We start from the raw sequence: 22739 nt of genomic DNA, 5'->3' as shown, positions 1-22739 counted from the left end.
CGCATTCTGTTAAAAGATGAGGCCTGAAGGGTCGGAGAACACGTAAAAAGCTTCAATCCGCACGTCTAAGTCTCCTGCTTTGAAATGCTTAAAGAGACCTAAGCCGCTCCGCCTGTAGGAGCCGAGTTTGACCCAGGGTGTGGTGTGCACTTTGCCTGCTAACACTATGATGCTGATCGATTATGCACAGGGTGATGGGCAGGCAGGAAGCGTAAGATTTGTTTTGTGTGCGTGCATATGTGCAATTTCATCAGAGTGTGCATGCGTGTATTTTACCATCTAGACCTGACCAAAAGAATGGGGCTGTTGGAGCAGGACAGAAGCTGTCAAGAGGTTGTAAGGTGACACCCGTGATGACAGCAGTTGTATGTGACTGACAAAAATCATCTCAATCAGTTTTTCCTCTTAGGTAAGGTTCAAAACCTCACATGACAGTGAACATCCTGGTGAAAGTGAAGTGCCTGTGAGGAAGATATTAAATCCGATGGCACTTGACCTCCCCAGAGGGGAAAAATGTTACCTTTTCTGGATCAACAGAATGTTACAAAAGAACATAAATATTCAATAATATGTGACAGTAGCACGAGTCACAAGTTTACTTTGGCCTTAAGTATAAACTTTTAACCCTAATTAACTTCAATCTAAAAAAAAACCTTTAACTTGTACACAGTAGCGAGTAGATCGAAAGATGACATTTCCGGAAAATCAAGTGCCGTCTAACAGCCATTAAGACAAAAAAAGAGGGACAATGTTTTGAGAGCCAGGCGTGAATCAACAAGTTCCCACACAAGCTATTAACTGTCAAGATTACACCTGTCACCAGCTCCTTCTCTGGCTGAGGGGGGAATGACGGAAGCTGACACCTCTGTGAACACAGACTTGCTCTGAGTCTTTCTGTGGAGTCCAACATCAACACTCACAGAGGATCAGTATTAAAGCCCCAATCAAGGGGATGTTTAAGGAAGGGCAATTATGGGAAGGTGTCAGTTTTCAGAAAAGTGGCGGTAGAAATGTTTTTTCACTGTGATATAGCGTCTTTTCTTGTATCAAAAGCTATAGTAGGATGTGTAGGATTTCTGTAGCCTTTTTTTTTAGCTTTGGATTAAGCAACAGGACTTTAGCATCGAGCAGATATTGCTCTGTTTGAGCCAATGAACTCAATCCATTTAAGCCGTTTGACATTTCATCCTAATACCTGTATTGTCAGCATCAATGCCAAGTCTTAATAGCTGTTAGGATTGCAGCCCAATGCATATATAGGGGTGTTGCACAGAAAGCAAGGGTTGGCTAAGATATGAAGTTACAGTAGGTGGCAGGAGGTACAGTGGTTGCACATACACACACAATTAGAAAAGTTTTTGACCTATTAAAATATAGGTGAGGTTAAACTAAGCGTAATTATTTTTGTCATAACTACACCCCGCTGAAATGTATCAATTCCTCTCATTTCTTCTACTCTTAAATCATTAATAAAACTATAATTAGAAAGCCAATTCATGTCGTGTGAATTTAAAATTTTCCATGGTGGTGGTCTGGTACAGATCGATGCTCCCGGGTCTCTGTTCTTGTCTAATTTGTGCTTTTTAATGAGTGTTTAAAAGTTCACTGGCCTAAGCTCCTCAGGCAGAGTGTTTCTCAGAGTGGAGGGTCCTAATGGGGAAAATTGGGCTTCCTCTGGTTTTCAGTCTAGACTCTAGACTGAAGAACAGCCTGATCACCCCGGGGTAAAGTCTGCTTTCTTGGAGTTAAAAGGTCAATAATGCAGCTGTCACCCTGAATTCTTACAGTACTTACAGTACAGTACAGTACAGAATAGTACTTTTGATTATCATATAATATTTATTTTTACACTGCAGATGATAAAGCCCCAACTTTTATTGTCCCCTTGCATGTCATCTTATGTTTTGTAACTGTTCTAAAAGTCAGATGTATCGCCTCTCATCTGAACTTAAGTGGACACATCTGTCTAAAATGTGACCTCAAAGCATGCGACCAACACATGACTGGTATTTAAATGCTCAAATCTAAGTTTGTAACAAGTAAATCTCATGCCATTCACCAGCGACAATGGTGAAAAAAGCAAAAGCAGATAAGTGTTTGAAATTCGAAGATGCATGAAGCCCCGCAGGTATGAACGTTGTCAACCAGAGGAAGAAGGCTCTGACACTTGTCATTCATTCTGGCTACATACTGTATATCTACACCCTCAGCAACTACCCGCACCCCACCCAGCACCACTTAACATTCCTGCAGCTGGTCATTGCGCAGCTTGGCGCATGTAATGTCACACTCTTGAGCCGTTGGTGAGCCTCAGTGCTTCACCCAGCCTCCTCAATGAGAGAGACAAAGAAGAGTATTGTGTCGTATGAGTGAGAGATAATGAAATAGAAAGAGAGACTGAGAGAGGTGGGTCAGGTTACAATTAAATACGACCCCTCCACCGACCCCCTCCACACCCTGAAAAAAACCTGTTGGAGTTTGAGTGGTGAAATCACTGTCCTGCAGCATGTAAACGAGAGATAACCCTGCCTTTGTATGCGTGTGTGTTTGAAAGAAAGGCGTGTCATCTATGTGTCAAACTAGACGGAGGCTTCACTCAACAGTACTTACACACATACAGACATGCAGTATATATACACAATAAAAGAAACAAAATTAGACACTCAAAATTTGCCACAAAAAAAAGAAACAAAACAGAATCTCATACAAGATCTCCCTCCAAATACCCCCCACCTCCACCCCTGTATCTTAATCAACCTGAGCCCAAGGTGTTGGTGTTTGCAAACAAACAACTCCTCTTTACAATCCCAACAGCAAACACACTTCTATTATGGGAAGACACTTCACTTTCTAGCTCAGCCTGCGACAGAAACAACCAGAATTCTTAGAGAGAGATTTCCTGCTGGAATCCAAACACTCCTCTTAAGATATCAGCACATGGATTAAGTAAGTGGGAGAAAAGATGCCGCCAAGTAACAAAGGGTAGACAGATTTGGCTGATTTAGACGACACCAGAAAAACTGAGATACAATTCATGCCAAGGAGGACGCTCTTTCATCGAATTGAAAGAGTCAAAAATGGAAGCTGGACATTTTTACTCATATTTCACACAAGGTAAACAGAGCAGTTTGCCGTGGGAGAAGCAGGAGCAGCACCCAACCTAGTCACTGTGTGGCTGTATTACTGCTGGCAATGACAACCTTAGATCCTTAGACCCTCCCCACTTTAACCTGTAATTGAGCGTTCAGACATCAGTGGAGTTGAACAGTGACCAGTCCTGATCCCCTGGTATTTACACTTCTAACTCCCGACTATAGCCTGGAGGGCACACTCACACAAACACGCACGCACACACACACAGACCTGACATGCACGCATTAAAGCCTACATTGGATATAGAAGATTAAGCATGAATGCAATTCCTTTCTAGATCATTGGACACATAAACAAAGACTTGAACACTGTTATTATACCTGCTTATGCACTCTGCTGACTCCTCTCAGGCTAACTCCCTGCCTCAGGACAACAGAGCATCATGTCACTCAATTGAGTTTTCAGTGGTGACACAGTGTATGGTTTAGACTTTAAGAGATTTTGTAAAAATGTATTAACAATTAACAACCGTTTCTATATCTTAGAAGTATGCCTTCCTTTATTTTTTAATTAAAACAAAATAAAAAAGTTCAGCATTTTGGGAAATCTGCCTGCTAGCTTTCTTGCTGACAGTTAGCTATAAAGATTGATCCCACTTTCATGTTTAGTTATGATGCTACAGCTGGTTAGCTTATCTTAGCACAGACTGGAAACAGAGACATAGCTAGCCTGGTTCTGCCCAAAGTTAATAAAATCCACGTATTAAACAAAAATGTATAACTTGTTAATTAGTAAGTTTTTCAAACGCTGCTAGGAGTTGTTGTTTTGTCTTTGGCTAACTCTGTCTTTCTGCTAAGCTAAGTTAATCAACTGCTAGCTGTAGCTTCATGTGAGTGGTACCAACACTCTTTTCATACTCTCAGCAGGAAAACAAGTGTATTTCCCAAAATGTATTTCCCAAAATAAAATCTACAGTTTTATATTTACTTTAAAATATAGATTAAAAGTCATTTTATTTATTATTTTTGTTTGTTTTTTGTTAGGACAACTGAAGAAAGTCAATGTGGACACACTGGTGGGACAGTGCCCGGCCAGCTGTGCACACATAAACACACTGACAAACACTCAAACTGACAACAGAGGCACGCAGATGCAGACAGGCATGTAGACAGAGAAAACGAGAAGCACAGTAATCTAATAAGTTTCTGTAACCACTCAGGACAGATTTAGCCTCAACAAGCACGTGGCAAGACACCAACAATCTCCATGGTCAAGCAATGGGTGCATTCTTTGCCAGAGAAAGAGAAAGAAAGGAAGACTGTGAGAGGTGAGGAATAACAACAAGAAAAAGAATGAGAGGAAAGAATAGGGAGACATGAGGAGGAGGGAGGAGATAGAGGGCAATGTGGTGAGGGGCAACGTTTAAAACAAGCAGGGTCTGTGATATCTCAGGAATGAATGGGATCTCCCAATATCAGTTTCTGAGAATGCCAAGCCTGAGAATAACTGCACATATCTCACACACTTTAGAGAAACATATGAGCTGCTGCAGACAAGGCTGAAGCACACTGGCACCATCTCTGTAGATTGTACTATACACACTGTGTTTAAACTTATACCACTCATTCCTCGGCTGTTACTTAACATTCCTTGGTAGTTAGGTTACTGAGATGATACCATGTTGTTGTTTTCTTTTAAGTGCTACTGCAGGCTTCACAAATCTCTTATCTTATCTGAATCTTAGATATCAAACTCTGTTTTCCCGGGACTTTCCCCTCTTTTTCTGCCCCATCCATCAGTTTGAGGTCAGAGGTCATGTGTAAAAAGGTTCAGGGTCATTTCTCACCGCTGAGTGTGTGTGTAAAACCCCATGTCCTGCTTTGATCTCACAGGTGAGAGGTCCTGTGTCAGCACTGTCTGTGTATGCACATCACTTCCACACCTGTGCTCCAGTGAGGAGTCACATTTCTCTCGTCAGAACATCAGACACAAGACCTGGAAAAAGGATGGGGACGAATGAAAGGGAATTTGTAGTTTGACTCACAAATTAGTAATTTCTCAATGTGTTCTTGTGACGCAATATTTCGAGGCCAAATTATGATTCTAAACCAAAAGAATGCCAAGGACAAGGGCTGCATCAGATGAGGTGGCTCAAGAGTTAATTATGCTCTCTGTATGAATCATAATTCAGACAGGGAGCAATGCATCATGCCCAAACAGTCTTCCACAAGATGAATTGTCCTTTATATTAAACTTTTCTTTCCTTTTAAATGATAAGGCAGTTTTCACAGGAATGTTTTAAGTGGAAGTTCAGTGAGTCCATCAGCAAAGCGTATTTTATCTTGGCCTGGGTTTTAAAATAAGCACAAAGCTAAAGCTCTTGTGTCAAAGTGGAAATCAAATTATGTATGTAGAGAAAGGAGGAGCGAGAGAAAGCAGAGAAAGAGTGAAAGTATGTATGATGGGGGGTTGAAGAGAACAGAAATGTTAAAAAGCTGAGCTATGCAGCTTCTTGAATGGAATTAAGAGCCAAACCAATGGGCATGGACGCTCAGCAAAAGCCCCATAGGGGAAAAGCGGGGAAGGACAGGGAGGAGGAGGGACACGGGTGTGTGTATGAGTGCATGTAGCGGCATGCCGTCCCGCTCACCGAGAATAAGGAAAAAGATCAGAGCTTGAGGTAGAAAAAGACGATTTAGCATCAATCATTCCTAATCGTTTAAGTAACAATCTGCTGTCCTGCATCACTGGATATTATAACACAAATCCAGCTATAGCCAGTTCATGCAAGCTTTAACATTTGCTGTTATAAACCCCACCTAGCAGGTAGATATTTCCTGAGGGATAAAAACTCCAGTGCACATTAGGTGATTCTTTTTGCATATCAGGAAGCAGATTTACAGCAATTTGCTTGGTGTGAATAGAAGAATGTGGTGGTTAGTGTAGCCAGGCCAGGTGAATTAAGGGAGACAGGTTATCACAGACTTTTTTCACATGTTTGTGCCCTTTTCTCTGAGCACATCTACATGTCTAAACTAACTAATAGAACAATCCTCCCTGTGTCACATGTAGCCTACTGTTCCTTTTTTTGCCACTAAATCATTCATTTGACAATGAACACTTGTACAGTGGCCATGAACTGCATCAAATCTGATTGGTTTCTTGGGATCAATTAAGATTTCTGTAAAGACAAAGGTCAAAAGTCCATTCAGGTACGATTAAAATCAAGCCTTTCTTTTCATCACCACTTTAGAAAATTGCTAATTATCTAGATTACTGGCAACAACACATGCCAAGCGCTAGTAAATTTTGGCTTCAGATGGTGGGTCTAACTGTCAGCTCTGCTAACAACTCTGGCAATCAACCAGCTGGTATTATGAAGTAACAACGGTAACAAATTGGTGGAACTGTCACTGATGTGTATCCTCTGTACCACTGCAGGCTTGCTTTGATTGGTCGCTGACTAGATGGGGCAAAGTGACGTAGGAAAAGTTAAGTAAACCTGTCAAAGTAGGTTAGATATGAAAATATAGTACTGAACAATGAAGGAGGCAAGTGCATTAATTTGAATTCCCTCTCTGTTTGGTGACACTTGAAGCACTCAGATGAAATTGACACATACTTATCTTTTAGAAAACACAGTGACAACCCCAAGGGTTTTATGTGAAATTTAACAAACTAAGATAAAAGCTCTTACAATGAGAATACATAGCCCATAGCTTTCGAACCACCAAGTTACTGTATCTCTCTCTCACACACACACACACACACACACACACGTACAAGCAAGCATGGTGGGCGGGGAAGAACGAGGACAGATAGAACAGTGTTGTGGCTACCAGAGTGTTTTAAGTGTGTATCTCGGGAGAGATATCGCAGCTTTCTTATGTTTCAGCAGAGGGCTCAAGAAACATTCCCAGGCTTTCTCTTTGCCAAAATAAAAAGCACCTGTGCGAGAGTTGGATGTAAGATGTAGAGGGGATGTAAGAGAGTAACATCATTCTTTGTGACATTCTACTTGACAGATAGCAATCTCTATTTCCCCGTTGGTCCTCTCCAACCAAGACAAATCAATGCTTGCCTTGATGCATCAACAGCCATTTGTTATATTGATCAGGCATAGTGATTGGGGTTAAGGAGGCAAGAAGGAGCTAATGCACTTTCATCACTCATGGATAGAGGATAGCAATGCTGATATTAGCAGACATATTGAGCTGATGAAGATGATGCCTAGAAACCCAAACTGAACTGAGTGGTATGTGAATCAGGCAGAGACAGAGAAAAGGTCAAAACAATAGTGGTGCAATAAGACTCAATGGTGCTAAAGAGAATATAGGAGACCACTAGAACCAGAGTGATTAAATTTAAGAGACAGCAACACAATCACAGTCTTGTTTCTTAGTGCTTGTTAAGATGCCTTTAGTTCACCAGTCCCCCCAGGCCTTCCTCTCCTAAGAGCCTGGGGTTAAAAGGTCAAGACACCAGCGGTAATGGTTACCTAACACTTGACATCAGGGTGAACCACCAAAAAAGGGGGTTGGGGCAGTTTTTTTAGTGAGAGTGTGTGCATCTGTTTAATTTTGCAAGAACACATGCTTACATATATTTGTATATGTGTGTCCTAATTAAGAGGTCCAGCCCCCATTGGGACTATCATGAGGTCAGGGATACCACAAAAGCTGTCAGCTGTTATTGACAACCAGGAGTGCAGAGGCAGTGAATGAGGGCTATAAGGCCTGTAACTATTGTAGTCAGTTGCAGCTTCCTCAGATGCTCAGTGGGTCATCTATAGCACCCGTAAAGCACTTAGAAAAAGGACAGTCTGTCTTTTGTTCAAGAGAAAGACAGGGTGCAAGTCATTTAGCAAAAACACTGTTATGGAAAAAAAGGAGAGACCAGGGCCTAATGAACCAGCGGTTGTTGCATTAACTTGTTATGATGGAGTTCTGTGTGCAAGGAAGATCTGCTGAATTATTTAATCAGTGTTTCTCTCAGTGTCCAAGAATTTGTGAAATTTATAGCTGTCAAAATGACCCTGAACCTAGAGTTAAAATAACCACAAACATGATTAGACTGATGAACTGGGAATGTGGGTTTGTCCTGATGCAGCCTGGTCCACATCAGCTCATTTGTATTCACGTAGTATGTGTGATATGCTGGCTTTGAGAGGAGCTAGATGATAGGGTGACACAGAAAGAATAGAACAGAGAATTGAATAGATCTAGCAGTGTTGGACTGTTTACCCAATTCAAGGCTTAATGTGCTTTGAGAGATCAGCCAACAGAGAGAGCGGGGGAAGAAGAAAAGAATGGTTAAGAATAAGACAGTAAGAAAGACAGAGAGGAGGTTGAGCAACCCGCTGTCAATAGGTGACAGGGTAGTTATCTTGCCTGTCCAACTGCCTGATTTATGCCACAGTGCTTTCTTGCAAAGTGTGTGTATGTGTGTGTGCTTGCTTGTACTGTAGCTGTTACCCTGCCAGTTTAGGTGTGAATGTCCAAGTGTTTGCATTTGTCTAATCTTTAACTTCAAAGAACAAAGTCTGCTTCTGTAGTGGAAAAAAGGAAACGTATGAGCAAATTCTTTCTGTGTGACCTTGTAAAAATGTTTTAAGCTTGAAAAACTACTCTGGTGAAATCTTGAGAGACATCTTGCCACAAGATGTTATTAAACCTTTCTGCAGCCAAAAACTTTCAGCATCTGCACATCAAAGAGTATAGACTATGTATATACTCTAAAGGAGGGAAATCATGTGTGTGCATATTCTTGCATGTGTGTTCCCACTTCCTACAACAACAAAACAGCTTGGCTATGATGGTGCCCTGCTAATAACACCTTTTTATAACCTCAACCAACCGCTTGCACACAAAACATTTATCACCTAAATAACACAAAAGCAGCACAACCGGATCCTGCATAGAGCCTCCAGCAAACACTTACTGAACATACAGTCAACACTACAGCCGAAACCTGCCCTCTGTCTCTGTTCAACAGAAAATTCTATATTGACTCTATAGTTTGATGATATCACACATGGTGACTCAAATTTCCGCATAAAAGCATTTATCACTTTGCTTACATGTGCTGGCACGTATAAGTGACGTGAAAATTAAGATTATCTTCACAGAAAAAGATAGAATGATAGAAGGAAAGATTTTTTATTTAAATTTTATCTTACCTGAGACGGAAATTGTCATTGGTGCTTCCAAGGGCCTGTCATTGTCCAGGTCCCTGCTCAACCTCAGATCCCCTGTGTCCTCGTTCAACAGCAGCAGTCTGAGCTCATTTCCAGATTCAAACTTGTACCGTAGCTTATCCGACACATCTGGGTCATAAGCTGGTACCTTCCCAATTATTCCTGATGGAAAACTGTTGGACTTGTTGGTGACATAGTTATTGAAAATTATCTCAAAGTCCTGAAGCACCGGCTGATTGTCGTTCATGTCTACCAGGCGGATGTGGACAGTGGCTCGGCTCACTAGTGGTGCTGAGGTGGCCTGGACCACTATGACATACTCTGTTTTGGTTTCATAATCCAGGTCTGTGAGTGCAGTGAGGTCGCCATTGAAAATATCCAGCTGAAAAACTTCTGGAATATTCCCTTCTACGATTTGGTACATAATCTGAGCATTAGTGCCCTCATCAGGGTCTGTGGCAGTGATTCGGGCCACAACGGACCCCACTGGGCTGTTCTCCTCCACATCAATGAAAAGCTCATCCTTCTCAAACACTGGAGCATTGTCATTTATGTCTTGAACTACAATATGAATGGGAACAACTGCTTTTAGAGGAGGAACTCCCCTATCCACAGCAAAGGCCTTCAGGTTATATACAGGAACATTCTCCCGGTCCAGTTTGCGAGCAGTTCTTATAATACCAGAGTAAGGCTCTATGAAGAAATCTCCCTCCCCATCATCACCACCTTGAAATGTATAACTCAACCTGCCATTTGAGCCAGAATCTCTGTCTGAGGCAGAGATCTGGAGAACGCTGGTGTAGACAGGTGCATCTTCAAATACAGTCCCCTGATACATATCCCTGAGGAACTGAGGAGCATTATCATTAGCATCAAGGATGATAATCTCTACATAGGTGGTATCAGATTTCTGAGGGATGCCGTTGTCTCTGGCAATGATGGCTAATGTATAGGAGGCCTGGTCTTCATAGTCAATCTCCATTTGTGTTGTGATGGCACCTGTATCTTGGTCGATTTTAAACTGAGGAACATTGTCTTCCATGACATATGTAATGCGAGCATTTTCCCCTGTGTCCTCATCCGTTGCACTGATCATGACTACAGTGGAGCCCACAGGTCGTTCTTCACTGAGCATCACCTGGTAGTTGGCACTTTGGAAGACCGGCCTATGTGTGTTGGCGTCTGTCACATTGATGAACACCTGAGCTGTGTCGTAGCGTGTTCCATCACTGGCAGTAACTGTCAAGACATACTGGCGTTCTTGCTTATAGTCTAAGGGGAGGGCTAAAGTGATGAGCCCGCCACCGCTCTGGCTAGTGATGGCAAAGCGGTTCCTGGTGTTGCCACTGGAGATCTGATAAGTCACCACACTGTTCACGTCCCTATCCACGGCTGTCACTGTCAGCACACTGGTTCCCACCACAGCATCTTCATTGATCTTCAGTGAGTAGATTTTCTCCGTAAATGTGGGCACATTGTCATTCACATCAAGCACTGTGATACTGACGCTGGCTGAAGATGACATCACAGGTATCCCATGATCCCTTGCCTCCACACCAAAAGTGTAAAACTCAGTGGTTTCTCTGTCAAGCTCTTCACTTACTGTAATCCAGCCTGTGCTGTTGTTGATGGTGAGCGGAAAACCAGGACTGGTGTCAGTTAAGCGGTATTCCAAACGGGCGTTTTCTCCTGAATCACCATCAATTGCTTGAATGTGGATCACAGAGTAACCAATGGCCACATTTTCCAACACAGTAGCCTGGAAAGGTGTGCTGACAAACATGGGGGCATTGTCGTTCACATCAACCACTTGCACCACCACCATACCTGTGCCATTAATCAGTGGAGGTCTGCCACCATCCTGAGCTTTAATTCTCAAATTATACTCCCGTATCATCTCATAGTCAAGGGGATTGATGACATCAATCACACCAGTGGGGGAGTGAATGTAAAACTGTCCTTTAACATTGCCGCTGATGATGCTGTAATGAACTTTGGCATTGTTACCCTCATCTTTGTCTGTGGCCTCCACCTGGATGACTTTAGTGTTGACTGCCACATTCTCAGGGATTTGTACAACATACCTCTTTTCACTGAACTGAGGGTAGTTGTCATTCTCATCCTCCACAGAGATGTTAACAGTGGCAGTGGCACTGCGGGGACCTGGGTCTTTGCCCTGGTCGTTGGCCTCAACAATCAGCTGGTACTGCGCCCGGGTCTCCCTGTCGGGACGCTCTTTGATCCTGACTAGACCGTTTCGGGGGTCAATTTCAAATACAGAGTTGACTCCTTCACCATTCACAATTTTATAAATCATGTTGGCATTAGATGGAGCGTCTCCGTCAGTGGCTCGGATTGTCATTACTTCAAAGCCCACTTCTACATTCTCCCGGATGTTAACACGGTATTCAGTTTGTTCAAACACCGGGCCATGGTCATTAGTGTCACTCACAGTGACAGTGAGGAAAGAAGTGGCAGATCTTTTAGGGGTGCCATTGTCAGTCACAGTGACTTTAAAAACATGGGTGTCTTTTACTTCTCTGTCTAGTGCCTGGACGGTTGTTATGCTCCCTGTCTGAGAGTCGATAGTAAAAAAGTCATTGGACCTGCTGTCAAACAAAGCTTCCATGCCATATTCCAGCCTCCCTGCCTCTCCATCATCTGGGTCAGTGGCTTTCAGGGTAATAACCCGCGTGCCCGCAGGCTCATTCTCAGGCACGGACACCTGATAGTTAGGGAGCTGGAACTGGGGAGACGAGTTTACTTGTCGCTTCCCTCTTCGGATCAATTTGCCTGACTTTCTCTGGACGGTTTCTAATAGTGATCCATGTCGTTCAGGCACTTTTGCAAGTGTAAAACTCAGCTGCACAGAGAGCCGATCGCCTGGAGAGCTGTGCAACGGGCAGTGCAAATTCACCTCGGGCTGTCCTCTGTGCTCAAGACATAACTCATTGACCAGGAACAAATTCCCATGCTTGAACACTGCAACTAAGCCTTTTCCAACACACACAGAGTCCGAAAAGGCGATGTTCCGCGTAAAGGCAGGCAAAAGTTCTGTTACATTCAAAAGCAATTTACCTGCGGATAAGCAGGAAGTTGCCTCCAGTTTTGAAAGGTGTTTAATGTGAACGTCTGGCTTACCTGACGCCTTCTTTCTCTTGTATTTGATAAAACAGTCCTGGCCATGAACGAACACATTAAAACGTGTCAGAATAACATCTCCAGATGTCAAGGAACCTGTTCGGAAATAAACAGGCGCAGGGTTCCTCAGTGTGTGCGCACACTGAACTCTCTGGGACAGACGGATAACTCCGTCGTGCCTCCCAACTTGGAATAAGCTCTGAATAAATTTAGGGGATAAAGTCCTGTCAAGTTTATAAGTCCTCCCTGGGCCAAGCGACAGGTTTGCCAAATGCGTCCCGGGCTGTAAAGTCTCTGAAAGGTGTAGCTCCAAACATCCCAAAAGCGGCACGCTGAACAGAACACAAACCCAAATCCAATACATCGGTAACTCCATGCTTGTAAACCTTCCAAATCCCATTCACCTTCACCTAAACTCCTCAGAAAAAGCATTAACTCTCCCTCTCCCAACACCGCATTTTACTTTTATCCCTCATAGTGAAGTTTTAACGTGGAAAAAGACGCTTGGTATCCATAGTATCAGTGTATCCACGGTGCGCAGCGGCTGCGTTAACCCACACTGAGTTTAAACTGAGTACAAAATGGCTCCGTGGCTCTCCTCCTCCTCCTCCTCCTCCTCCTCCTCTCCTCCTCAGAGGCTTATTACCATAAACCTGCTGTGTTCCCCCTCCGGGACGCTTTCACGGGGGGGCTTTTTTTTCTCATGGAGATTTAGGAAGTGGCCCTGACCGGGTGACCAATGCGCGCAAGTGCATTGTTATTACAATAGGGTAAGAGTTGGTTGAAATTCCTAATGCGTGTTTGAGTGTCGCTCCTTCTTCAACTTTTTCATGTTGAAGTAGTTGTAAGCAGTGATAGTATATAAAGAAGACATAAAAAGCAGTTGAATAAAGACCTAAAGGCCACAATGTTAGAAACTGATGTCACACGTCTTTAATCAGGTGGAACACAGGGTGGAGAGTTTAGATGAATTGATATCACTCAGATCAATAACTCTTTTCAGAAAAAAAACATATGAATATTCAATATGAAGCAAGTGTTTATAAACAGATATATTATTGTGTCATGCACTGTGAGCATGATGTTCATTACACAGCAGTAATTCTGGGAAAAATGTTGAAATGAAATTAAACTTGATTCTGTCTGAGGTTGGAACAACTTATTTTATGGTTTTATTATATGCTCCTAATACTCATTTTTTATTTGTCTTGTTTTATGAACTTTTATCACTTTTACAGCTTTGCAAAGTGGTTTATCAACAAAACCTGTAATTGATACTGTTTTTTTCTCTCTGTTTTGTCTGTATTAGTGCTGTTTCATATTCTTTTCATTATAATAACTTGTATAGTTTTTTTCACCCAAGATAAACAGTTTTAGACTGAAATGTGAATTACAGCAATGATATTCAACCTGGGGTCTGGAAACCTTAGGCTGAAAGGGTTGCAGGGGGTCCCCAGAAAAATGAATATTTTAATTTCACTATTATTTAATTGACTAGAAGTTAGCCCAGTGATGTATAAGAATGACTATTCTGTTCATAGATTTCACATTCTTCACTTTTAATCTGAACTAAACTAAACTACTTCTTATCAGATGCGGATCCCTGACACTACATTTGAACAAATACAGGTCCATGGCCTGATGTGAAGCAGTTTGGGGTCCTTTGGGGACACCTAAAAGGTTGAGAACCACTGATTTACTGGATCATTTACAAGAAATCACCATAAATTCAATCTCTGCTGGGAAATAATACAAGATAATCTAATTACTGTCCAGTATGATCTTGTGTTTATGACTCAAAGCAACAGTTCCACTCTGGAGGTTTATTTGGTATAACAGCGCCCCACTGTGGTCTAATAGCAGCATAACAACCAACGGTTCTCAGTAAAGTACTTCGATGACTCTGGACAGAACTTTTAAATATACAGGCAGATGAAAAACAAGTCGATATACCATTTATCAGGTTTATTCACTCACTTTTAAAATGTCAAGTATTTACAGTTTGTACACAACGTCAACCAAAGAGGAAAGGCACTGAAAGTCTTCTTGTAGGATTTTTCCAACAAAGAATTAAAATATGAATATTTAAAAATAAACAGGGCATCAAAATTCATGAGAGTATAAAACAGAGGAGTAATAAAAACTTAAATCTGCTTCTATCTTTTGTTACAAATTTCACGAACCATCATATTTGCCCTTTTCTTTTTGCATTCAGTTTCCATTTTTTGTTAACTTGGCAAATCTTTAGTCAATAATTTTAACTGACTTTAGAACAGAATAAAAGGAGAAAACTTCCAAACAACAAACACACATTTACTTTGTTTTTATCCTACTAACTCGATTTGTATTAAGGAAAAGAAGAACTGGCATGTTTTGTGACAGTGACTCAAAGAACCAAGCAGAGTCATGGAATAGATGAAAATTGATGACTAAGGAACCGTCAACATCAAATACTAAACCTGGATGTAGCTGTGTTAAAATGTTATAACACATATAAGAAAGGGTTTTCACTAGTCCTACAGGTTTGCAGTTGGCTCAGAGGTAGGGTTAACACGAGTAACAGTGTAAAAGCTGAAGGAGCAAGGAGAGTGTCATTGAGAAAACAAATAGCCTCAAAGATGCCAAGAAAAGCGAAATGTCAACTTTTAATTTTTAATATCTTTACACTGAATAAAAAAAGAGAATATTGGTGCCACTTTCATTCACTGATGAGTCTGAGTCCCCACAAGAACCTCCGCCTCCTTCCTTTGGGTCATTACAAAGCTTTAAACCGCGTGCATTCTTCTTAAATACATACACCAGATCAAGTACATGATTATCCTTTTTTTTGCCTAAATAAAACCTAGTTAAAGGTGCTGTTCCTTATAATGCATATTCATCAATAACAGCACAACTACTTCCATCATGAAGGTTCAGTGGAGAATTACCTTGGTATAAATTATGACACAAGCAGAAACAGGCATACTGTACCTGAAACGTTTGCTATGGTGTTGAAGTGGATGAGATGTTAGAAGTACAAGTGAAGATTTGAAACGTTTCATTTCCTTTCAAACTGAGGTTACTGTTGCTTAGTAAACCAGCTTATTACCATGTAGTGTAAACTCACAGTGTGTAACCATCAATACTGTTGAGCTCACCAGCAGCAGCACGGCTGTGGTCCGGAGGTAGAGCGGGTCGTCCACTAATCGAAAGATCAGCAGTTTGATTCCCAGCTCCTCCATTCCACATGTGGAAGTGTCCTTGTGCAAGATACTGAACCCCAAATTGTGAGATTGTGTATGAATGATTAGATCCTCGTGGTGAGCAGATTGGAACTTTGCAAGGTAGCCCCTGCCGTCAGCTTATAAACGGGTGAATGTGGTTTAGAGTCGGAAGACTAGAAAGGCGCTATACAAGTGCCATCTATTTACCATAAAGCCCCAAGAAACTGTTTATTTTCCTAATCAGTGTGCTCTAATGTACCGGACAGAGTGCACTTCCACCACGGCAGGGCTGTGAGGTCGTCTCAGCTGACTGGCTCTGGGGTCTGCTTCTCCTTCTGCTGTGCGGCTGCTATCAAACGCTCTCGGCCCTGCTGGAGTGTGTATTCACTGGGCCCCATCTGGATGATCTTCCCACTACCCAGACATTCGTCCCCTTTGTAGAGTACAGCAAACTGAGGAAGTAATGAAAAGAAAGACTTAAAAACACAGAGGAAAAAGAGGAACTGTGCTGTTTTTTTAAAAGTTGGCATTGAAGCTGGTGTTACAGCTTCGCCCTGTGCAACTACACTGAATTCTGTAGTTGTGTTACCTGTCCAGGTGTCAGAGCTCTAACCGGTTGGGAGAGTGAGATCCACACAGAACCGTCCATGTTTAGAGTCACAGTACAGGGAGCTGGAAAGCACAAAAATAACAAAAAATTTTACATCACAATGATACTTCTCGTTTGTCAATATAGCTGCCCTGATAATAAAAAAACTCACTGAGTGGCATCTGGTGGATGAAGCGGAAGTGACACTCCATCATCTTGGTCCTGGCTAGTGCTGGAGGCGGTTCATCTGCTATCCAGTGGAAGCGATCCGTCCGCATTGTGTCACGGTAAAGAGACGAGTGATCGGTAGATGGAGCCTGAGCCACGAGAGATTTAAGGACACATGTAAGAGCAAACATTGGTTTTCAAACAGTTGTTTAATGTTCATGATTGACTAAACCTTTATTAAGAGAGCAAAATCAATGAGAATCCTAAATATTATTGATAATTTTTCTCTCTCTCGTCAGTCTAAAAGCGGCTTCATGCTTCATAAGGAGACGGGAATCAAAGAAGATGGTTTCAATGTAAAAACAAAAGCTGTTGTTCTCACCACAAACACGTCTCCAGTAGTGATGTCTTTGTCCACCACAAACCAGGCGTCTTTCTGCCCTCCTATCCTCGCCCTCTGGCCCAGCGTCAGAGTGAACCAGCCTGGATGGACAGAGGCACAAGCACATGAAAACGAAAGATAAAGGGACATGATACACAACCCGAGTTTGGAACACAAGTTAAGTTCAAACTATTTTATCACCTCCAGGGATTTTTTTTATTTGTTGTCCACATTTTAGGAGTTAACATATCAGTGACAGACTAGTTCTTTGTTGTAAGAAATGGTCACAATTTGAGAACCTCTGAATCACAAACATACCTTTGTGTTCTCCTTTTATGGCCCCGTCCTCAATGGAGACAAAATTTCCTGGTTTAGATTCTAGATACTGGAGAAAGAAACAAAAGTAAACATCTACTATTACATCTATCTCTTAATTATGGTTTCTAAACACATCACAAAAAGAAGACAAGAAAAAAAAAAGAATTGAAAAAAGTGCTCAAAGCTTAATTTCTCACCTCTAAAATAAAGTTTTCAAAGTTTCTCTCTCCAATGAAGCAGATGCCCATGCTCTGAAAGAAAGCATTAACACACTCACTCACATGTTGCAGGTGACAGTTGAGAAAAACAGTGTTTTTTGTTCATTGGTCAGACACTCACACCAGTTTCATAAAAATATTCTTCATCAGCATGTATTTGTAACTTTTCTTTTTTTGAATGTATGTTTTATGTGTTTTTTTTGTTTTTTTTAGCTTACCTCTTTCTTCTTCAGTACGTGGTGAAACCCGGCTTCAGCAGCAATCTTTTTCACAAACTCTTTGGTGAGTCCGGCGAGTGGGAACATGGTTTGTCGTAAGGCGTCTTGTGAGATCTGACTGAGGAAGAAGGTTTGGTCTTTGAAGAGATCTGCTCCCTTGTGCAGCCTCACCGCTAGTAAAGGAAAGACAGGAAAATACAATATTAAAGCAAGGAGAGTGATGTGAGCGTAAAACAGAGACAAATTTTTGTCTTTTTTTCTTTCCTTTTAAGTAAAAAAGTGGAGGGCAGGAGTCTTACGATTTCTGATCTCAAAACGATCTCTGAAGAGCTTGGTGGGCGGGGCTGTGTATGTCTGCTGAAAAACCTCTGTGTCTTCCTGGGACGTCCGAGCATAGTGGCCCGTTGCCATGGCATCAGCACCTATGTCAACAACAACAACAGGTTAATACTAATTATGAACAGTCTGCCTAAAGATTTGAAAGCAGCTGGATTCTATCTTTAAACATAAACTTAAAACCTGCCTCTTCAGGCTCTTCAAAGATGATTAAAAGACATTATATACTCTATTTTATTCACTTGTTTTATTGTATTTGTGGGCTTGTCAGTCATCTGTGAAGCACTTCAAATTCATTGACTGATGGATTTAAGTCATATTTTACAACACTTTTGTAATGTTTTTCAGGCCCAGTTTAACACAATAAAACCTGCAAATACAATTTGCCCTCCAGATAGAAAGCACACAAGTGAAACAAATATAGATAGATAGATAAAGTTCAGCAGTAGTAGCATATTTATTGCACGTAGTCCAAGGGTGGGTGTGTGTGTGTGTGTGTGTGAAGCACCTCAGACCATATTTATGTCAGCATACGTCCATAAGATGACTACATACCCAGAGTGTTGATGGCATACTTGTGGAAATGGTTGAATTTGATGTGCTTGTTGCACAGTATATCTGGGTTTGGAGTCCTGCCTTTCTCATATTCCTTCAACAGATTACTGAAAAGAAGAAAAAAGACAGGTATGACATTTATATGACAAAGTTAGGATATTAAAAACAGTGTTGATTTGTGAATGATAAGACTCAAATACCTAAAAACTTCATGCCAGTACTCTTTGACATAAGACACTTGGTGGAAGGGGATGTCCAGAGTCTTGCACACTTTATAGGCGTCTTCACAGTCTCTCTCTGAGGTGCACAGCCCGCTTTCATCCAGAGAGTCCCAGTTCTTCATAAACACTCCTGTCACACTGTAGCCTAAAAAACACATTTAGCAACAAATACATATCATATACTGAATGTAGCAGCTTGGGGGGAAACTACAGCTACCTTTCCTTGTAGTCCTACTCAGGTAAAGCTGTTTAAAAACGCTTAACTAACCAACTTTAGTCAATTGAAGTGTCTGTCTGTTTAATAAGGCTTCACATTTGTCATGTTTCTCACCTCTTCTCTTCAGTAACAACGCCGCCACGGAGCTGTCGACGCCGCCGGACATGGCGCACACGACGTGCCTTACAAAACCCATGTTTGCTAATTATACTCCCTTCTTTTATTATTTTTATGCTTATGTAACTAAGAAAAGTTAGCTGACTGCTGTCCTTTCACCAACCGAGGGAACTGCCATCTTTGCGGCCCGTTCAATAACAACGTCCGACTAGAAACACGATTCAAATGGGAACCTTTCGAGTCGGTGGGGGCCGCAAAAGCTGTAACACTGTAAACATTACGGAGCTTCACTTGTTTAGAAAAATTAGGAAAGTCCAAACTAAAAATAAGGTTAGTAGAAGATAAATGCGACACGAGAAAAATATCTGTTTTTGTTCATTTTAACTAAACTGTAAAAACTTGGATATTGTTTTTTCTGATTTAATGTTCTTTTATGTGCATGCACTCCTCACATGTCAAATCTCAGGAAAAAACAGCTAATATATTTAAATTATAGCTTCTATTTACATTCTTCTTCTTATTCTGTACACAACATGAAATACATATAGAGCAATGTTGATAGCAGATGTGAAAAATATGAATAATGTACATGACAACTACTGTATATATATATATAGTATAGTACATACTATGATATACACACTTAATTAATGTAACTTATATTAAAAATTGTGACTAAGCTTCTCAAATACCTTTGTTATTGTATGTTGTGTGTTTCTGACAGATGGCCGAGGTGTTTGCAGACAGCGTCACCCTGGATCTGCTGAGAGAAGCCAGGGAGACGGTGAGAAGCAGCCCCCTGGGTGTCATCAACACTCCCATGATCGCCTGGTGTGAGACCACCCTGCCTCTCAGCGTGGACTGCAACATCCACATCAAACTGGAGAACATGCAGAGGACAGGTCAGAGGAAACCACTTTGATTCAGTACTGACAGTCTCACACATTCATGTCTTTTACCTGTGCGTTGATTTTTTGTATGTTTTGATTGACAGGGTCTTTTAAGATCAGAGGAGTGGCCAATCAGTTTGCCAGGAGACCGAAAGGTGGTCATTTTGTCACCATGTCTGCCGGGAACTACGGGAAGTCTTTTGCATACGCCTCTAAACACTACGGGTCAAAGGGCAAGGTGGTGATGCCGGAAACTGCCCCGGTGTCCAGATCCATCCTCATACAGGTCAGACATCAGCTGTTTGACCAAGCCAAACTAAGCCTTAAATGTCACCTTAGTTAAAAAGATATTGCTTATTCTTCATCATCTACAACACCCCATACAGATAATACAGGCACTGCATCTCTCCAATACCAAAAATCTATATCAAACTTCCCAAAATCACTTTAAACACCATATGTTCAGAGGAATCATTTCATTTTATTCACTTTTTATGTGTATTACATGGTGTGTTGTGTCAGTTCTTGCTGTAATGTTTCTCTACATGAATTATAAAAACACAAACTCCTCCAGATGTGGTCATACTCAGGGATGAAACTGACGGTCGCTTTCCTCCTCAGAGTTTCGGGGTTGAGGTGGAGCGAGTTCCCACTTCCTGTCTGATGAATGTGGTGAATGGGTGCGTTCAGGGGGACAACATGACCTTCCTGCACTCCTATGATGACCTGGATCTGATCGCAGGACATGCCAGGTACAGTAGGGACTGATGGTGGGTTTTGGATCCCTTATCAGTTGAAACCACATATAATACATCTGATTAGGTTTAATTCTGTGTCATGTGTCTCCCAGTCTAGGTATGGAGGTGCTGGAGGTGATGCCTGAGCCAGACGTGGTGGTGGTGTGCTGTGGTGGAGGGGGGCTGCTGGCAGGAGTAGCGGCTGCTATCAAACTGTCAGGCTGTGATAAAACCAGGATCTACGGTGTGGAGCCAGAAGGAGGTAAAAACTCAGACAGATGATACAGTGTCAACATCTGCAACATCAGTGCAGTCATGTGCTGTGTGCTTTTGTTTACATGCAGCCTGCACCATGTACAAAAGCTTCATTGAGAAGAAGCCAGTGGGCATGGACACCAAGAGTATCGCTTCAGGGCTTGCACCACCTTTTGCAGGTATGAGCAGTTGTCTCTGTTAATCTTTCTCTCCATTACTTCAAAGTAGGCTCTTGTTAAGTTTGAGATGGTGTATTCATTTTATTTCCCCAAAGCTTGTACCAGATTTAAAGGTACAATTCACACTAACATTATACTTTTCTGCTTTAATTTAACCCCCTTTTTGGCAAAACCCCCTTTAGAAAACCCTTTAAAGCATTTTATGTACACTTAAGTATTTTTTTACTATTTGGAAAATTGGTGAAGCTTAATTATACTGAGAATACTAGAAATACTTATTTACTTATGTATTTATTGTGTGTTAGAAATAAAGATATTACAAATATAGTGCACTTTTAGAACCACCATTCTCTGTGAAGGAAGTACAAACATGATCCAAGACTAATCATTTTTGGGTCAAGAATTCCTCCATTGGTATCAGCTGTCAAACATATCAAAAACTTTAGTGATATTTTCTTCCCTCTTCTTTGCATCCAAGGTAAGCTGCCCTACGAGCTGTGCCAGCGTTACGTGGAGGCGATCGTCCTGGTGAACGATGAGGAGATCAAGGCGGCGGTGTCCACTCTCTACAGGTCTGGACTCGTGGTGGAGCCGTCGGGCTCTGCTGCCTTCGCTGCCGTCGTTAACAACAAGATACCCGAGCTGGAGGGCAAGAACGTCGTGTGCGTCCTCAGCGGAGGGAACGTCGGCAAAGACGAGCTCGCTAACTTCCCAGACTGATAAAACTCACACTGATAATGTAATTCATTCTGACAAGTCTGTGCCAATCTGTAACCACTGAGGTGGAACACTGTGTCTCTTAATAATGTAACACACTGTAAAGATGAAATACTATTCAGGTCTGCCATGTTGGAAAATCCACCCTTTTAATGTCAATCTGTCTGTATGTATTGAATCTAATTGTATTAGTTTCTGTTTCTGTTAACATAATAATTGTTTGTCTGAATGTGAGATTAATTATGTTTTTAACAGTTGATGTACAGCATACAAACAACAATGAGTCTTTCATCATTTTCTATGAGCATATTCAATAAATCCTAATTAAAGTATGTGTGAAAAAGCATTTTAATCTTAATCTCATTTCATTGGGTATGCAAATATTGTTTTGCCCTTTAGAAAAAAGTGTCAGAAAAAAAAAAAAAATTAACCTTTGAGAACAAAAGTAAACATCCAGATAGGACTGAAGTGTTGCTGTGACATTACATCAGAATGTTAAATCGATTCTTTATTCACAAAACTTGGTAATTGAAGGTTATTTAAAAGAACAAAGCTGTTCTGAATGCCTTTCTGTCAAAATCTGCATCTGCATGTTTCAGACAGCCAGTACATTTCATATTCTTCTCTTCTTAGGCTGAAAGAGTTTGACTGAAATTTGGCTTGAATTTTTTATGTCAATGCTTTGAATGTGGTGATATATTTTTAATCCTCCTGAGATATAGATGTTATTTAGCCCAGAGCACTTTGGATTCATTATTTACCACTGCTGGCATGAACCCTGCTTTAATCATCGTCCCCTACTGTCAAAAAGTCGGAGCCCACCCTCAGCTTCTGTCACTGAAAAGCTTCAAAGGGAAGAGAGACATGAAAAGTTTTGATGGGAACTCTGCTTACTTCCATATCCGCCTCTCTAACTTTTTCAACATCTGTTACTATCTAACCTGTGTACATTACTTAAGTAGGAGCAATAACAGGACATGTATGTGAAA

At 41.4% G+C, this 22739-nt stretch overlaps 3 protein-coding genes across 3 annotated transcripts in view; 1 reads left to right on the top strand and 2 right to left on the bottom strand.

Annotated features, from left to right (window-relative positions):
* Positions 1–12811, bottom strand: part of celsr1a (cadherin EGF LAG seven-pass G-type receptor 1a) — an 87260-nt gene extending 74449 nt beyond the window's left edge. The window contains exon 1 of the mRNA XM_062443409.1: positions 9272–12811. Within this exon, the coding sequence (XP_062299393.1) occupies positions 9272–12806 (3535 nt within the window). The 5' untranslated portion in view covers positions 12807–12811. The remainder of the gene's footprint in view (positions 1–9271) is intronic.
* A 1535-nt stretch (positions 12812–14346) lies between these two features.
* Positions 14347–19134, bottom strand: trmu (tRNA 5-methylaminomethyl-2-thiouridylate methyltransferase). The gene is made up of 11 exons (XM_062443820.1): positions 18970–19134; positions 18618–18783; positions 18418–18524; positions 17826–17948; positions 17527–17699; positions 17288–17341; positions 17091–17157; positions 16773–16873; positions 16395–16539; positions 16223–16305; positions 14347–16085 (listed from the first exon to the last, which is right to left on the bottom strand). Exons 1-11 carry the CDS (start codon positions 19049–19051, stop codon positions 15936–15938), a joined length of 1251 nt encoding a protein of 416 aa, XP_062299804.1. The 5' UTR covers positions 19052–19134; the 3' UTR covers positions 14347–15935.
* Positions 19135–19240: 106 nt separating this feature from the next.
* Positions 19241–22086, top strand: srr (serine racemase). Its single transcript, XM_062444008.1, has 7 exons — positions 19241–19302; positions 19697–19874; positions 19967–20148; positions 20484–20614; positions 20713–20861; positions 20944–21033; positions 21512–22086. Exons 2-7 carry the CDS (start codon positions 19697–19699, stop codon positions 21751–21753), a joined length of 972 nt encoding a protein of 323 aa, XP_062299992.1. The 5' UTR covers positions 19241–19302; the 3' UTR covers positions 21754–22086.
* The last annotated feature ends 653 nt before the right edge of the window (positions 22087–22739 follow it).

This window comes from Scomber scombrus, chromosome 22 (genome assembly GCF_963691925.1).
Source record: "Scomber scombrus chromosome 22, fScoSco1.1, whole genome shotgun sequence".
NCBI classification, from domain to species: Eukaryota; Metazoa; Chordata; class Actinopteri; order Scombriformes; family Scombridae; genus Scomber; species Scomber scombrus.
Note: the sequence above shows the minus strand (reverse complement) of the source record. Positions and strands in the feature narration are given on the sequence as shown.

Bases quoted from the DNA above. Each gene is read 5' to 3' on its own strand.
- trmu (XM_062443820.1), bottom strand. From the start codon at position 19,051: ATGGGTTTTGTAAGGCACGTCGTGTGCGCCATGTCCGGCGGCGTCGAC. The intron at 18,784-18,969 runs GTGAGAAACATG...TGTGTTTTTTAG, and splicing joins GTTGTTACTGAAGAGAAGAG to GCTACAGTGTGACAGGAGTG. The intron at 16,086-16,222 runs GTAACACAACTA...TTACTTCCTCAG, and splicing joins GAGCTCTGACACCTGGACAG to TTTGCTGTACTCTACAAAGG.
- srr (XM_062444008.1), top strand. From the start codon at position 19,697: ATGGCCGAGGTGTTTGCAGACAGCGTCACCCTGGATCTGCTGAGAGAA. The intron at 19,875-19,966 runs GTCAGAGGAAAC...TTTGATTGACAG, and splicing joins GGAGAACATGCAGAGGACAG to GGTCTTTTAAGATCAGAGGA. The intron at 20,149-20,483 runs GTCAGACATCAG...TTTCCTCCTCAG, and splicing joins CCAGATCCATCCTCATACAG to AGTTTCGGGGTTGAGGTGGA.